At 54.2% G+C, this 15,390-nt stretch overlaps 1 protein-coding gene across 1 annotated transcript; it reads left to right on the top strand.

The window, feature by feature from the left end:
- The first annotated feature begins 5,873 nt into the window (after positions 1-5,873).
- On the top strand, positions 5,874-14,026 carry CDK5RAP3 (CDK5 regulatory subunit associated protein 3). Its single transcript, XM_077776810.1, has 14 exons — positions 5,874-5,995; positions 6,217-6,262; positions 8,022-8,153; positions 8,439-8,539; positions 8,919-8,967; positions 9,574-9,752; positions 9,985-10,121; positions 10,339-10,483; positions 10,890-11,000; positions 11,427-11,502; positions 12,133-12,221; positions 12,875-13,080; positions 13,415-13,586; positions 13,702-14,026. The coding sequence occupies exons 1-14, from the start codon at positions 5,990-5,992 to the stop codon at positions 13,765-13,767; spliced, it is 1,515 nt and encodes a 504-aa protein (XP_077632936.1). The 5' UTR covers positions 5,874-5,989; the 3' UTR covers positions 13,768-14,026.
- The last annotated feature ends 1,364 nt before the right edge of the window (positions 14,027-15,390 follow it).

Raw genomic sequence — 15,390 nt, 5'->3', positions numbered from 1 at the left:
AAAAAAAAAGAAAGAAAGAAAAACATTAAAAAAATTTTTAAACACAAATGAGAAATCGGAGTCCTGTCTTTACCCTAAAAAATTCTTAATCTAACTTGTTGCCTTTGTCTTGCTATCCCTGGGTCAGGCAAATGTGAGAGAAAGCCCATTTCTTTAACTTCCTGTGATTTCAGCTACAGCAGACTTCTTGTTAATTATCATCTTCCCAGGTGTTTATGTGAATTAAGGATATTATTTTGCAAGGTCTGTCTGCCTCTAGCAAGAAGTATACACAGTTGGGGTGCTTGGCTGGCTCAGTCAGTGGACTGTGCAACTCTTGATCTCGGGGTTATGGGCTTGAGCCCCACACTGGGGGTGGAAATTATTTGAAAATAAATTTCTTTTTAATGTTTTATTTATTTGAGAGAGAGAATCAGAGCCCAAGTGGGGGAGGGGTAGAGAGAGGGAGATGCAGAATCTGATGCAGGTTCCAGGCTCTGAACCAACAGCACAGAGCCCAATGTGAGGCTCCAACCCATGAACCATGAAATCATGACCTGAGTCGAAGTTGGATGCTTAACCTACTGAGCCACCCAGGCACCCCGAAAATAAAATCTTTAGGGGCACCTGGATGGCTCAGTCAGTTGAACATCCATCTCTTGATTTTGGCGCAGGTCATGATCCCAGGGCCATGGGATCAAGCCCCGACTGGGATCCATGCCCAGTTGGGAGCCTACTTGAGATTCTCTCCCCCTCCCTCTGCCCCTCTCCCCCACTCACATGTGCTCTCTCTCTAAAATAAATACAATGAGGGGCACCTCATTGGAATGAGGTGGGTTTGAGCCCTGTGTCAGGCTCTGTGCTCACAGCCAGTTCAGAGCCTGGAGCCTATTTCAGATTCTGTGTCTCCCTCTCTTTCTGACCCTCCCCTGCTCACTATTTCTCTCAGAAATATTTCTCTCAGAAATAAATAAAAAATAATTTTAAAAAATTTTAAATAAATACAATGAAAAATTAAAACCTTTTAAAAAATAATAAAGATGATTGTCCCAGGAAGGTGCCCACAGCATTCTAGATGTGTCACTTTTCTGAAAGCTCCATCTCTTTGAGAATGGACGTCCAGTCTAAAAGACACCAGAAGAGGCTAAACACTCATCCCAGCTCAGGTGCTAGAAAGAGACTGGAGGGTGGATGGGATGGGCCTGGGGTACAGCACTCGAGGGTTAGGGCACCATGTCCATCTTCATCAGAAGGGGTTCCTCCCGGAAGCACTCACGCCCATACTCCCTGACTCCAAACTCCAGGCCTTTCTGATGCCTGGGACCTGGTGGGGAGCGGGTGTGTGTGTGTCTGTGTGTGTGGGTGTGTTTGACGAGTGCACAGTCCTGTTCTCTGACTTCCACACTGCAGAAGGAGCCCCAGTGATAACTGTGGCGGGCAGGGTTCAGTGGAGACCTACCTGGGACCGGCCACCGGAGAACACACACCATCAGAACCAGGTGCAGGCTCTGGAGGCTCTGGTCCACCCTCCCGAGAAGGGACAAATGCCTGGAAGTCAGGCCCGACCCTTGGCCTTCAGGAGATTTATTTCTGGGAGGAGCTGTGTTGGGAGGGGTATTGGAGACAAGGCTGTAAACTATGAGTGTCTTTTAAACAGGCCACTTTATTGCTTTAGGGTTTTTTTTAAATGCACCTCCCTAAAACTAAGTTCAAGTAGGATATTCCACGTACAAACATGCGGCGTGCGCATCTTCAGAAATTTGTCCTTGTTGAGTGAAGGAAGTAAAATACACCCAGGGAGCCCCAAGGGCCCTGGGGCCCTGTTCTGGCAAGAAGACACAGGGCCCCCATTAGATTACAGTCACAAGCAGTTCAGGGGGCCTGATTCTAAGCCCTGAGCTGTGGAAGGAGGGATGAAGAAAAGAGATGGAGAACATGTAGCGCGCCCTCTCCCCCCTCCCCGGAACCAAGTGACCCGGGTACCTACTCATTACTAAATGGCTGCCTGCACACGCCACCCCTCTTATTGCTTCCTTTACAAGCAGCCAATAAGCACCTGACGTTCAATGTCAAGTGCCATGCAGGTGCTGGGGTTGCCCGGATGAACAAGCCTGTACTCCCTGCCTCCACGGTGTTTACAGGCGAGGTCCGGAGACAGACTAAAGAAAAACTACACAGCAACTACACGGCTGATGAGTCTCCAGGGCTTTTAGCCTAGCAGGCAGACACACTACACACACACACACACACACACACACACAATGACTGTGAGCAAACACAGAAAACACAGACCATACAGTAATAAACATATGGAGGGTAAAAGAAATGGACTCTTCGAACATCAAGCGTAAGCCTTCTTTTTATGACTGTTCCAGGAAGATAAGTAATGGATGTTCTTGCCCAGAATGAGGTGTGGTAAGAAGGAACTTTGGAAAGGGGCAGGGACTGCAAGGGTGGGGGTTTCAAGCATCGGGCACAACAACTGGGGGAAAGATGGGAATCAGGCTGGAGGAGAGGGAGNGGGTGGGTGGCGGGTGGGGGGAGGACGGGGAGCTGAGTGAATGGGCTAGCCAGGTAGGGCCTTGGAAGAAGCCACATCCCACGGAGAACAAGAATGCAGGCTGGGGAGCCAGACAGGCCTGGGTTTGAATCCCAGCCCCACCAGCTACCACCTGTAGGCACTTGGGACAAGTTACTTGACTAAGCATTTGGCTCCCTTACCTTCCAAAACCTGGCTAATAATAGTAGCCACATTATAAGGTTGTTGGAAGGATCTGGATAGATAGATAAAGGCTCGTAAAACATCTACACTGGCACGTGGCACACGGTTATCGCTTAATAAGGAAGCTCACAACAACAATATAGTCAGGCAGCCTGCGTGCAGGGTGCCCTGGGGCTCCGTGCTTTCCTGTCCAAAGCTGGCACAGGCCTGCTATCCACAGGGTCCCATCTGCTAAATCCGCAGAGGATCATGAGATCACAGTGGGGCATCCCACATGCCACCTTCTGTCCGCTGGCGGCCCCCAGGCCCTGATGCCTTGGATTGCAGACCCCTTGTGTGCTTCTCTGCCCACAGGGCCTCAGGTTCTCTGTGGCCTTGGAGAAGGACAAACACTGCAGAATGTTGCCCAAAGTCCACACTCTGGCGCTGTCCGGGGCAGCCACCCTGAGCTGAGGCCAGCAGCCGGCCAGAAACATTCTCAAACATTCTTCTTTTCCACATGAGTCACCCCGGGCAGCTGTGGGTGCGGTGCAATGCTGGTGGTCTCTGCCTCCACCAGCTCACCCTGCCCTGCTCTGCCCCACCTGTTGGTTCAAGGAGGAGAGATGCACCTAGAGGGTGGGGCAGGGCCATGCTTCTTGGGGCGTCCCAGGGAGCCAGGAACACATAGTTGGAGCCCAGTAAGTGTTTGTTTAATCATGGGGGAGCCCCAGCAATTCTTACAGCCTGAGTCAGGACTCTGAGATGGGAGCCAAATTCCCATGAGAGGGCCCTGAAGAGGCCCTTAGTTCTGCCCGACGAGCTATTTCCAGGGAAATCTCTCAACCCATGTTATAATAATGACAATTAGGGGCGCCTGGGTGGCTCAGTCAGTAAAGCGTCCAACTTAAGCTCAGGTCATGATCTCCTGGTTCCTGAGTTCGAGCCCCGCATCGGGCTCCGTGTTGACAGTGCGAAGCCTGCTTGGAATTCTCTCTGTGTCCCTCTCTCCCTCTCCCCTGCTCTCTTCTCTCTCTCAAAACTAAATAAATAACTTTAAAAAACGGGGAAAAAAATCAATGACTTAGTGTTTCTCACACACACACACAGTCTTCAAAGCATGAGAGAGATATTAAAGCATGTTGTGAAATGCAAAGTGTTATATACATTTAGTATGTTTATTTATGTAAGCCTATAAATAGAAATGTCAAGACAAGTGCTAGCTCCATGTTAAGGAAACTGGCTGGCAGAGAGGTTATGGAAGTAGTCCAAGGTCTTCCCGGACCGAAATCTAGGTCTTGCTGCTGTACCACACCACACAGTTCAAGAACAAATTTTACTGAGCCCTAAGTGCTGTGCTGGGGCAGAGATGGGGAGGGGGGTCCTTTCCAAAGAATCAGGTAGAGTCTCTTGGAGGAGCTAACATCCTGGAAGGGGAGGAGCCCCAAATGGCACACCGGGCCCTGTGAGGTCCCTGGTGATCTACTCTGGGCCCATGCAGTCTCCTCCTCACTCTACCCATTTCTTGCCCAATCTCATGCCTTCCCTCAGCTTCAGCCACCACGTGAACTACAGATCAGTCAGCTTGTGGCCCTCCAGAGCTGCACCCCTAGCCCCAGGGCTCCCCTGAACTACAGAGCTGTAGACCCAAGTGTCTCTCCTGTTTTTTTTAAATTTTTAATGTTTTTTAAAAAATTTATTTCTGAGAGAGACAGTGTGCGCAGAGGAGGGTCAGAGAGAGAGGGAGACACAGAATCTGAAGCAGGCTCCAGGCTCTGAGCTAGCTGTCAGCACAGAGCCCGACATGGGGCTTGAACCCACGAACCGTGAGATCATGACCTGAGCCGAAGCCGGACGCTTAACTGACTGAGCCACCTAGGCGCCCCAGACCCAAGTGTCTCTTGCACACTGTTTCAGTTGGGGGCCTCCCAGCACCACTAACCTGGTAGGTTCAAAGCCAAGGGCCCCTCCTCCCCAATACCAGCTCAGCATCCTACATCCCCGTCTCAGTTGGTGGCACTCCTAATCCAGCCACTTTACAGGTCATCCTTGCTGTCTATCTCCCCCATCCACACACCCATTTGATGGCCAAGTTCTGTCCATTTCCCTCCAAAACATCTCTCAAATCCAGCCCTTCCCCTCCTCCTCATGCCTTATCCCAGGCCAGGCCCTGACCTCTGTATCATCACTTCGATAGTCTCCCTGTCTCCAGTCTTATCTCCCTGAAATCATCCTCCCTGCAGTAGATCTGAACAAGTCCCTCCCTGCTTCAAACCCTTCAAAGCCTCCAGTGGTTCCTCTCTGTCTGCAGGGGTGAAGTCCAAGTTCCCTAATGAGGCTCCTCCCTGTGATATGACCTTTCACCTTTACAGTCCCTTCTCTGGCCACTCCTTGCCACACACTTTTTACTGGATAGAGGTCGGCCTGCCTTCACGGCCTCCTTCATGAGTGTGAGACCTGATGCAGGGCCCTCTTGAAATTCTTCTACTTTTTAACAAGGGGCCCTACATTTTCATTTTGCCCTGCACCCCACCAATTATGCTGCCAGTCCTGCCTGCCAGGTGGTCCTCGCACCCCTCCTGCATTTTGTGGCCTCCAAAGCTTTGTCTGGATGGTCTCCTCCAACCAGAAGACCCCTCCCCACTCCCCTCTTACTGTAGCTCTTCCTTTACGATTCAATTTAGGTGTTCTCTTTGGAATGCCTCCCTTGGCCCTCCTACCTCCCCTTCCCTGTCCTAATCACACAACACACAGCAGGTGCTCAACCCATGTCTATCAGATCAGCTGAATGGGAAGGCAAAATGTGATAAGTGCCACAAGAGACCTACAAACTACGAAGAACAGTAAAGCCAGGCAAGGCAGGAAGAAGGCATTTCTAACGGCTTCCAAATCGCCAGGGTCGGCGCTAGGACCCTGTCTGCAAACGCGGTAATCCCTGCAACGTAAACCCGGCGCCCACCTGGCCGGAAGCGGCCGGGACCAACCCTACGGCGCCGCCTGCCGTGATCTCGCCGCCCCTGCGGCCTTTTCTCCGCGTCCCCGCCCTTCTCCAGCTCTGAGCCCGCCTTGCGTCTCCCATTGGCTGTCTCCGGTTCTCCCGCCCCTCCCGGGCTCAGCCATTCAGAGCCCCGAGGTGGGTGGGGCTTGTGGCCAGGGGTGGAGCGCGCGCCCCGATTGGCTCGGAGGAAAGTGGCGACGTGGCCGGAGGAGGTCCGATCGTGCCTAAATGAGGCTCAGCCAGACCTGCGCTGGATTGGTTGTAGGTGGGGCTGAGTTGGGTCGCCGGCCGGAAGCGGAAGTGGAGGGAAGATGCAGGTGTGGAGACGGGAGCTGGGGGAATGGGGCCTTGGGTCGGGACCCCCGGACAGAGTTCAGTTCGTCGGCCCTCACCCGCTTCTCCGGCCTCCCTCCCGGGTTCGGGCCTCCTCGGCCCATCATTCTGGCCCCTCAAGGTGGCGGTTGGGCCCCGGAGATAAGCGCGCGGGTGGCACGCCCCTCCCCGCGCTCACGCCCCGTTTCCCGCTGTTTCCCGCTAGGACCACCAGCACGTGCCCATCGACATCCAGACCAGCAAGCTGCTCGGTAGGAGGGGACGCCTCGCGCAATGGCTGCCAGTGGGGAACCCCGCACTTTGCCTCCTGTCGCCAGCAGCTGGGAGCTGTGATGCCCCAAGGCCCCTGACCGGTCTTTCTGTTCTGTGCCCCCTGCGGTGGCTACGTGCCAGCGCTGGGAGGAGCAGGAAGGAATCCTGCTTAGTCTGTACTTGACCTGCCCCTTCTACTTTAACATCCCTAACACGTGTTGTCAAATCATTCAGACACCAAGAGGGTAATGGCTTACTTTAAAGATGGTCAGCTACTAAACAGCAGATCTGAAATTGGAGCTTAAGTTTGTCAGGCTCCAGTGTCCATGCTTTTTGTATGAAAAAACAAAACCTTCCTTTAATTTTAAAAGCTTCCATCACCCCTCGATTTCAAGGGGAAAAGAGACAGACCCAGTTGAGAATAAAGACCTATTAGTGGCCAGGCCATCTCCCTGCTGCCAGTATCTGATCTCTGTACCTCCTCAGTTCAGAGCCAGGCAAGGACCTCTTCATTATGACCTTTCCAGGGCGAGTGCACAGCTCCTGGATTTTAAAATGTTAATTGGATTAATTGATCTGGTGCTAGTTTTGTCGTTAAGATGACCTCTGTGTGACATCTACAGAATTTTTCTCTTCAAAGATTTTAGAGGAATACATCAGAGGGAGTATAACCGATAGCTAGCGTGGGACCCCAAGGTTTGACTAGTTGGCAGGTGTATTATCAAGGGTAAGGTTCTGGAGTCACCACTGTGGACCCTTTAGTCCGTCCTGGGCAGTGGCCACGTGATGGCGCTTCTTTAGTGTCTGTTCGGATTTGTCCCAGCCCTGCAGCACCTGTGCGCTCTTGGTGTATGAACTTGTCATTGGTCACAGGAAGGACCAATGGAATGACAACCATTCATTGAGAGTTTGCTCTACTAGGTGCTGTTTTAGGCACCTGACATTGTAAAAGTGATTTTTACTAGGATTTATTGAGTCCTTGCCCTGTGCTAGGCACAGTGCTCTGTGCCTTACCTTCATTCCTCTTGTATTCAGTACCTTATTACCCCATCTTACATGTGGGGAAAGCAAGGCACAGAAGGGTTAAGAGACTTGCCTAAGCAAATTGATCATGGGAAGCCAGGACCATGTGACCACAAAGCCTAGCTCTTAGCGCTCTCCTCCTGAGGAAACGTGCATGGTTCCCCACCACCACCCACTAAAAACTCAAATCTGGGCTCAGACTCCAGGAGGTCAGTCACATTGGTGTTCTCGTGGTGCCAGGTGTTACCTAGTCCGTAGGGCGCTGTAGGTATTAGGGGCTTTGTAGTTGTTCATTCATCCGGTACTTGGCATAATCATCTTGCATTTTCCATTGTCACGGTTAATCCCAGCCCTGAGGAAGTGGAAGTTGAAAAGCATCCTCTGTCAGTAAGGAAAGATATAATTACTCATGGAAGCAAAAATATTATGGAGAATTTAGAGTGGTCAAAAGTGGCACTTTGATGTCAGGACTAGTTCACAGTCTTTCTTTATCCCTGCACGGAGGCAGTTGGCGCTATAAAAGTCACACCGCGATGAAGTTGGGCTGCTGGAGTCCATTTAACCCCAAGGGTCCCTTTGAGCCTCTCTTTAGTCCCCATCTTCCCATGATCCCCCACACCTTAAACAATATGAATCCAATGTTTAGCCAGTGCCTTAGCATATTTCACTCAAGTGAGTGATGGCGTTTTGGCTGTCATGAGTGGGAATGCTGTGAATTGGGTGTTTCTTACACAGACTGGCTGGTCGACAGAAGGCACTGCAGCCTGAAATGGCAGAGTCTGGTGTTGACCATCCGAGAGAAGATCAATGCTGCCATCCAGGACATGCCAGAGAGCGAGGAGATCGCCCAGCTGCTCTCTGGATCCTGTGAGTGCTTTGGGGCCATATTACTGGACCCCCCCCCCCCAACCCCCTTTCCTGGAGCACTGTGTTATCAGCTGAACTCCTCCCTTGTTGTTTAGCTTTAGGGCCGACCCCTAGAGAAAGATGTACTTTGGGGGGTACATGCTGGTTTCTTCCAACACAAAATGCCGAAGGGGAGAGCTATGCATGCTAAGATTCCCAGCACATTCATCAGTCACCCTTGTATCTAGAGTAGGTGGGCAAGATACTATAATTCCCAAGGTCTTTGCTCTTCCTTGCTCTCTCTAGACATTCACTACTTCCACTGCCTAAGGATCGTGGACCTTCTCAAAGGCACCGAAGCCTCCACAAAAAATATTTTTGGCCGGTACTCTTCACAGCGAATGAAGGCAAGTGTGGCTGAAGCTGCTTAACGTGCAGCTAGCTACACTTCCAGGCTACAGGGTCAGAGCCCCTGGTCTCACTGAGGGTCTGGTGGAGATGCCTACGTAGCATGTGTCCTGAGCTTTCTCTCCATCCCCAAAGTTTATACCAAATGTAGATCCTACCCCTGGGTCTCCATTTTTAGGCCTGCTGCTTTGGGGAGTGCCCGTTGGCACCACGTTGTTAAAATGAAGTGGGTGGTCTGGCCAGCGTTGTGAACAGGGTGGAGGGTTTGCGTCTGATGTGATGTGAAGGCTGGAGGGAGCCTCCCCTGTGTGCGGCTTGAGCTGAGATGTGGCTGCCAGGTGCTGTCGCGGCTCACTTCCTGTTTCTGTTCTTACCCAGGACTGGCAGGAGATCGTAGCCCTGTACGAGAAGAATAACATCTATCTAGGTAAAGGGGCCCGGCCTGGGAGGCCGGCGTCGAGGGGCAGCCCACTCCCAGAGTTCTGAGACACTAGGCTTCCAGGAGGCACAGTCCATGTGGGGGACGAGGCTGGGGTGTGGGTGTTTTCCAGGTGGGCCAAGAAATTCCCCCAAAGAGTCTTGGGAGGAGGTGGAAGACCAGGCAAGTAGGAAGCCTTGGCCGGGCCTGGCCAGGCAGGTGTGGATAGATCCTCCACCACTGACCTCTGGGTGACTGACTCCCTCTGCACCTCTCTTCTCTGCCGGGCAGAAGAGGCACGGGCCATCTGGGGGCCACATCGGATGCCTGAGAGAGTAATTACAGGGCCGATTGTACTTCAGGGCAGGTCTCCCCCAAAGTATTAATAATAGCTCATTCTTACCGAGTATCTCCTGAATGCCAGGAATTGTACTCGTGATTCATATGGATTCTGTTAGTCCTTGTGGTAAATATTCTGGCCCCTGTTTCACAGAGGAGGGGACTGATTAGAGCGGATAAGGTGGCTGTGTGTACCTGTGCGTGTCCCCGGGGTCCCGGCAGCATGCTTGCCTTGTAGTGTGGGCGTCTGGGGTGAATTTCCTGGGTCCTTCGCAGTGGAACTCTCTAGCCTCCTGGTTCGGAATGTCAACTACGAGATCCCCTCGCTGAAGAAGCAGATCGCCAAGTGCCAGCAGCTGCAGCAGGAATATAGTCGCAAGGAAGAAGAGGGCCAGGCAGGGGCCGCTGAGATGCGGGAGCAGTTCTACCACTCGTGCAAGCAGTATGGCATCACGGTGAGCGGGAGGGCTCCTGGGGCCTCTGTTGGCCCAAGCCCAGCTCCTTGGCGTCCAAGAAAGGCTCCCTTCTCACCTCGCTTGCGCCCGTCTTGGGCCTTCTTGGGCCGGTGTCTCACCCATCTCCAGCCTCCAGGCGTTTTCTCGAATCCAGCGGGGGCGGGGGGCGGGTGGGGGGGGGACTCTGCTTCTCGCCACTCCTGTCTTAGCCTCCCTCATCCATCCTCTCTAGGGAGACAACGTCCGGAGAGAACTGCTGGCCCTGGTGAAGGACCTGCCGAGTCAGCTGGCCGAGATCGGGGCCGGGGCCCAGTCCCTGGGCGAAGCCATTGACCTCTACCAGGCCTGCGTGGGGTTTGTGTGTGAAAGGTACGGGACCTGTTTCTCTCCAGCAGCGGGGACGGTCCACCTGTTTTCCCTGGCTGTCCTGTCTCCTCTGCTTGTGTTTTCGGACTTGACGCTTGAGTTTTGTTGTACGTACGTGAGCCCGTGGGAGCCTCGCCCACCTGGCCGTAGGGCTCGGGGTGGCGCCAGCGTGGGCTCCACGAGTGGGCAGCGGGAGGGTCAGCCCCGTGCCCTGTTGCAGCCCCACAGAGCAGGTGTTGCCAATGCTGCGATTCGTGCAGAGGCGGGGAAACGCCACGGTGTATGAATGGAGGACGGGGACTGAGCCCTCTGTGGTGGAGCGGCCGCACCTCGAGGAGCCTCCTGAGCCGGTGGAAGAAGACGCGGTAAGACGAGCCGAGGGAGAGCTGCTCCCTCATCCCCCCCCCACCCCAGGCTCCACCCCTACACCCGGCCCTATCTGAGTTCAGAGTCCCAGAAGGAAAAAAGGGATTTAGGTGAGAGAAACTATACATAGAGGGGTCCAGGGGGCCCTCCTCCTTTATTTTTCCTGCCTCCTTGAGGCCAGAGTATAGACGGATGCTGAAGAGGCTCAGTGAGCCCGTTGGCTTTAAACTAGGAATCCTTCACCCCGGTGAGCTCTGAAGTAGGGCCGGCCTTTGGGGAGTGCAGAGGCCATTGCACTTGAACAGCATGCCAGTGCCCCCTCCAGGGGCAGCTGAGGCCCCTGGGGAGGCAGGCCCCACTGCTTTCACCCACTTTCTGTGAGCTAACACTCTTTTCCCCTTCTAGATTGACTGGGGCGACTTTGGGATGGAAGTGGCTTCTGAAGGGATGGACTCTGGCATCTCTGTCCAGGCTGCCGGAATTGACTGGGGCATCTCTCTGGAATCGGACTCAAAGGTTAGGACACTCTCACAGTCCATCCCTCTGAGCACTTTTCTGTGATCACCGCTTTGGTGCTAAGAGACGCGTTGGCTGTCTTCTAAAGGCAATGCTTGAAGCCCATAGCTTTCAGGCCAGGTGTGGTGTGTGGGGCTGGGGCGGGGTTTCCACAGTGACGTGTCTGGGGTTTGACATTTTTCTCCTGGCGTTTGGGGCAAGGTGTTGGGTACAGGTAGGCAGTAACTCTAAGCCAGGATGAGGGTGGCAGCATACATGAGCGCCCCGCCCCCCACCGCCATCATTACCATGTACATCAGGGCTGTAAGTCCTTCATGCAGGCGAAATGTGCAGGCCTTGGACTCCTCAAGGGCTTTGGTTTATCCTAGCGCCCTTTGCTGGGGAAGATTCTTACAATCCTGCCGGGGTTCTTTGATTTCCACCTAGGAAGCTGGGGGCGATGGGATAGACTGGGGAGATGATGCCGCCTTGCAGATCACAGTGCTGGAAGCCGGAACTCAGGGTAAGCACGGCCCTCCCCAGAGTCCCGGCAAAAGTGGGTGCTCAGAAGCCGCCCCCGCCCCCCATATCTCTGGAAACCAAGAAGAAATGCACTTGCCACAGTGGTCTCCTCACACATTTAACTGTTCTCTCAAAATCTTGATGATGATGTGAGTGTGGAGGGACATTATAAGTCTGGAAGCTCTCAACTTTTGAGATTCCGAATGTGGATCATCTTTTCTGATGGGAGGTTCCTGGAGGGCTGCTGGGCTTGGAGGTGAGACCTGACCCCCCCCTCCCCCCGCTCGCCCACCGGCTGAGAGGATGCAGCAGTGCTCTGAGCCGCTAGAGGGCAGTGCAGGATGAAACTTCGTGGCCCACCAGAGCAGAGGGGGCCTTTCCAGGCCCTGAACCCAACTCTGCGGTCCTCCTCACAGACTGGCCCTCCTCACAGACTGGTGGCTGGTGGTAGTGTCCGATTAGGGCCGAGACATATGGAAAGGGGTAACCCTTCGCCCCTGGGATGAGGCAGATAGTAGCTTTAGTGCAATGAGTTTGTGTCCATATTAACCCACCAGAGCCTCTCACGCTTGAGGGTCTTTTTTCCATGGCCCCAGCAACTTTATCACTTCTCTGTCTCTCTTCCTGGCAGCTCCAGAAGGTGTTGCTAGGGGCCCAGATGCCCTGACACTTCTCGAATACCCAGAGACCCGGAATCAGTTCATTGATGAGCTCATGGAGGTACCTTTGTCCTCTGGGAGGACCCTTCCTCTTTGTGTTAATTTCCGCCTGTTCCCTTCCCAGTGGACTGCTGGCCGGTGAGGGCCTTGTCGAAGTTCTTAGTCCTCATCTATTCCCTTCTCTTTCTGCCCAGAGAGGCCCCTCTTAGCCTTCAGGACAGGGGAGGACAAAGGGATCCAGTTTCTAAGATAGAATAAGAGTGACAGGCTATGTGGCTGGTTCCCAAACTCTTCCTAGCCCTTTTCTTAATCCAGGGCTTCTCACATGTGGATCCCCGTTCCCTGCATTTCATTCCTCACAGAAAGAACGTACCTTCACTGGGGCAGAGAGAACCTGTTAAATCTGTGTGTCCTTAGTTATGTTTATTTTTGAGAGAGAGAGAGAGAGAGAACGTGAGCGGGGAAGGGGCAGAGAGAGAGGGAGACACAGAATCCGAAGCAGGCTGCGGGCTCCAAGCTGTCAGCAGAGCCCGATGCGGGGCTCGAACTCACGACCCATGAGATCATGACCTGAGCTGAATTCGGACAAGTATTCAGAGGAAGTAACACCTCCTTGCCCAGAGTCCAACCCTCACATCTCATTCTGGTGTTTTGAGCATCTGAGAACTTCTGAGTTCTCTTCTGGGTTTCAACCGGATCCTCTTCTGCCCTCAGCTCGAGATCTTCTTGTCCCAGCGAGCTGTGGAGATGAGCGAGGAGGCAGACATCTTGTCCGTGAGCCAGTTCCAGCTGGCCCCCGCCATCCTGCAGGGCCAGACCAAAGCCAAGGTGGATACCATGGTGTCGGCGCTGCAGGATCTGATTGGCCGGCTCACCAGTCTCCGAATGCAACACCTGTTTATGATCCTGGCCTCACCAAGGTCTGGTTTCCCCCTTGTCGAGGTTGGGCTGTTCTGGAGCATGATGTGGGGCTTCCACCCTCTCAAGCAGCCCCCGACTCCTTGTGTTCCTCTTCTCTGCCTCCCATAGCAGTGCCGTCAAGGTTGGGGTCAGGGGTGGGTCTCTTGGGGCAAAACGGCTCTGCTTCCTGAGTAGGGCAGGGACCTGGGAGCGCTCTCCCTCGCAGAGGAGCGAAGGGGGTGGAGGCTGAGAGGCCTGTTACAGATTTGGTTTCTTGAGCCTCACCTTTCCCAGCAGAGGAGTGGGGATGCTTGGGTTGCTCAGCCACTCCGCTTACCCGAGTGCCCTGCACAGGTATGTGGACCGAGTGACCGAGTTCCTCCAGCAGAAGCTGAAGCAGTCCCAGCTTCTGGCTTTGAAGAAAGAGCTGATGGTGCAGAAGCAGCAGGAGGCCCTTCGGGAGCAGGCGGCCCTGGAGCCCAAGCTGGACCTGCTGCTGGAGAAGACCAAGGAGCTGCAGAAGCTGGTAAGACAGGAAAGGCAGACCCGCCAAGGCTTGGGGGATGGGGACCCCCAGTTTCTACAGAATGAGGCACCTTTGCCTCTCTGCTTCCCACCCACTTGGTATCACTGTCTTTCAGATTGAAGCTGACATTTCCAAGAGGTACAACGGGCGCCCCGTGAACCTGATGGGAACCTACCTGTGACAGCCCCCGCGTTCTACCTGCCCTCAGGAGGGAGGGTGCAGACCGCCAGGGCTCCTGTGGCAGGGCCCTTCCTGGCCAGCGACCAGGCGATCGGAGGATGGAAAGCCACATGGAGGAGCCATCACCTAGAGGGTGACCTTGACACTGTACCCTCTGGCAGGAAGCTATCTTGATTGGCCCTGTGGCCTGTCAGCCTGCAACCCTAGTTCTGGTCCTTATCATCATCTAGTTGAACTTAATAAAAGAGGAAGAGACTCTTGCTTCGCCACTGACAGTTTCTGCTTCTCTGGGCCTTAGGTCAAGGCTGTGCACCTGTTTGCCTGGGGTTCTGGATCGAGTGGGTTCCCCAGGCCATCGGCTGTTTCTGTGGAGTCCTGGGTTAGGGACTCTCCCTCTTTGCTTCTGGTGACAGGGAAAGCCCCAGAGTAGCATCTACAAGTGGTTCAGCGAGCTCTGGGGTGGCTGAGTCTGCTGGGCCCCTTTCTCTCCATGGCCAGGCCAGACTGCCCTGCTCGGGCCAGGAGCCCATGGGGAGCAGTCGAGTGGCAGCCTTGCTGGAGCCAGCAAAGCTGTATTTTCCTTTTAATCACAGCTCACCTCCAGGCAGGGAGAAAATGTGGTTTGGGGAGGAAGGGTCTGATAAACAAGGTGGAGACAGGACTTGTCACCTTTACTAGCTGCCTGTCCACTTCCTACCCATAAGTGCCCGCGCTGTGATTGGGTAGAGCCCACCCCGGGACAGCGCCCCTCTCCCAAGCCACCTACTCATCCCCATTTCCCAGGAAGGGTAGGGGTTGGGGGTGGCCGGCAATTCGATTTTAATTTCATAGCAGAGCAGTTGATTCATGGCTCTTTGTCGCTGGCGTTGACTCCCGTAATGACTTTCCATCAAAATGAAAAGTGGAGTGACACCACTCATTATTCCTGCTGCTTGTTATCTCAGTTCTGGGGAGGGCCGCCCCTCCCTGCTGCCTTTCAGCCGCCCCGGACAGTGAGTGATGGCCCCTATTAATCACCGACCCCGCGGACTCCGGCGGACACACGCTATCCGAAGGAGAGAGATAAGGCAGCATGAACTGCTCGAAGCCGCTCCTATCAATTAATGTCAGCCCGTCGCTTCCCCCCGATCTCTTCCTGTTCACCTCCTTTTGGAGGTGCCGGGGGCTGAAATTAGTCTAGGAATTGGGAAGGGGAAAACACTAGTGTGGAATGTCGAGGTAAAGCCGTCCTTAAGAGTTTGAAGGACGCACAGGGGACTGGACTGGACGGGCTGCACCCCGCCCTCAGCTGCCACCATGCAGGTGCCCTGCCTTGGGGCTGTCTGCGTCTCTTGTCCCTTTCCCTCTGAGAGGGTGGCCGCCACCTACCGCCCCACCTGTTCAGCTCTGGCTGCGTTGGCCTCCGGACCTCCTGCAGCAGCCATCACCTCACCAGGCCGGCCGCCCGCACCCCCTCTCGTGTCCCTTTCGTGTCCCTCATCCAATCACCAGCTGCTACCAGGTGCCGTGCGGTAGGGAGCAGCCCTGTGGACCACGTGACTGCAGCAGGCCTTTCGGCCTCGGCCTCGAGAGCACTTGCTCCGGGCCCATCCGGAGGAGCACCTGGCCTGCATTCTCGGCCCTG

This window comes from Crocuta crocuta, unplaced genomic scaffold (genome assembly GCF_008692635.1).
Source record: "Crocuta crocuta isolate KB4526 unplaced genomic scaffold, BGI_CrCroc_1.0 scaffold352, whole genome shotgun sequence".
Classification (NCBI taxonomy): Eukaryota; Metazoa; Chordata; class Mammalia; order Carnivora; family Hyaenidae; genus Crocuta; species Crocuta crocuta.
The sequence above is the reverse complement of the archived record's forward strand: the minus strand, read 5'-3'. Positions and strand labels throughout refer to the sequence as shown.

What these genes read in the sequence shown, in the direction of transcription:
- CDK5RAP3 (XM_077776810.1), top strand. An exon ending in GTGGGGTTTGTGTGTGAAAG is followed by an intron (nt 10,122 to 10,338) that starts GTACGGGACCTG and finishes GCCCTGTTGCAG; the next exon opens with CCCCACAGAGCAGGTGTTGC. An exon ending in AGCCGGTGGAAGAAGACGCG is followed by an intron (nt 10,484 to 10,889) that starts GTAAGACGAGCC and finishes TTCCCCTTCTAG; the next exon opens with ATTGACTGGGGCGACTTTGG.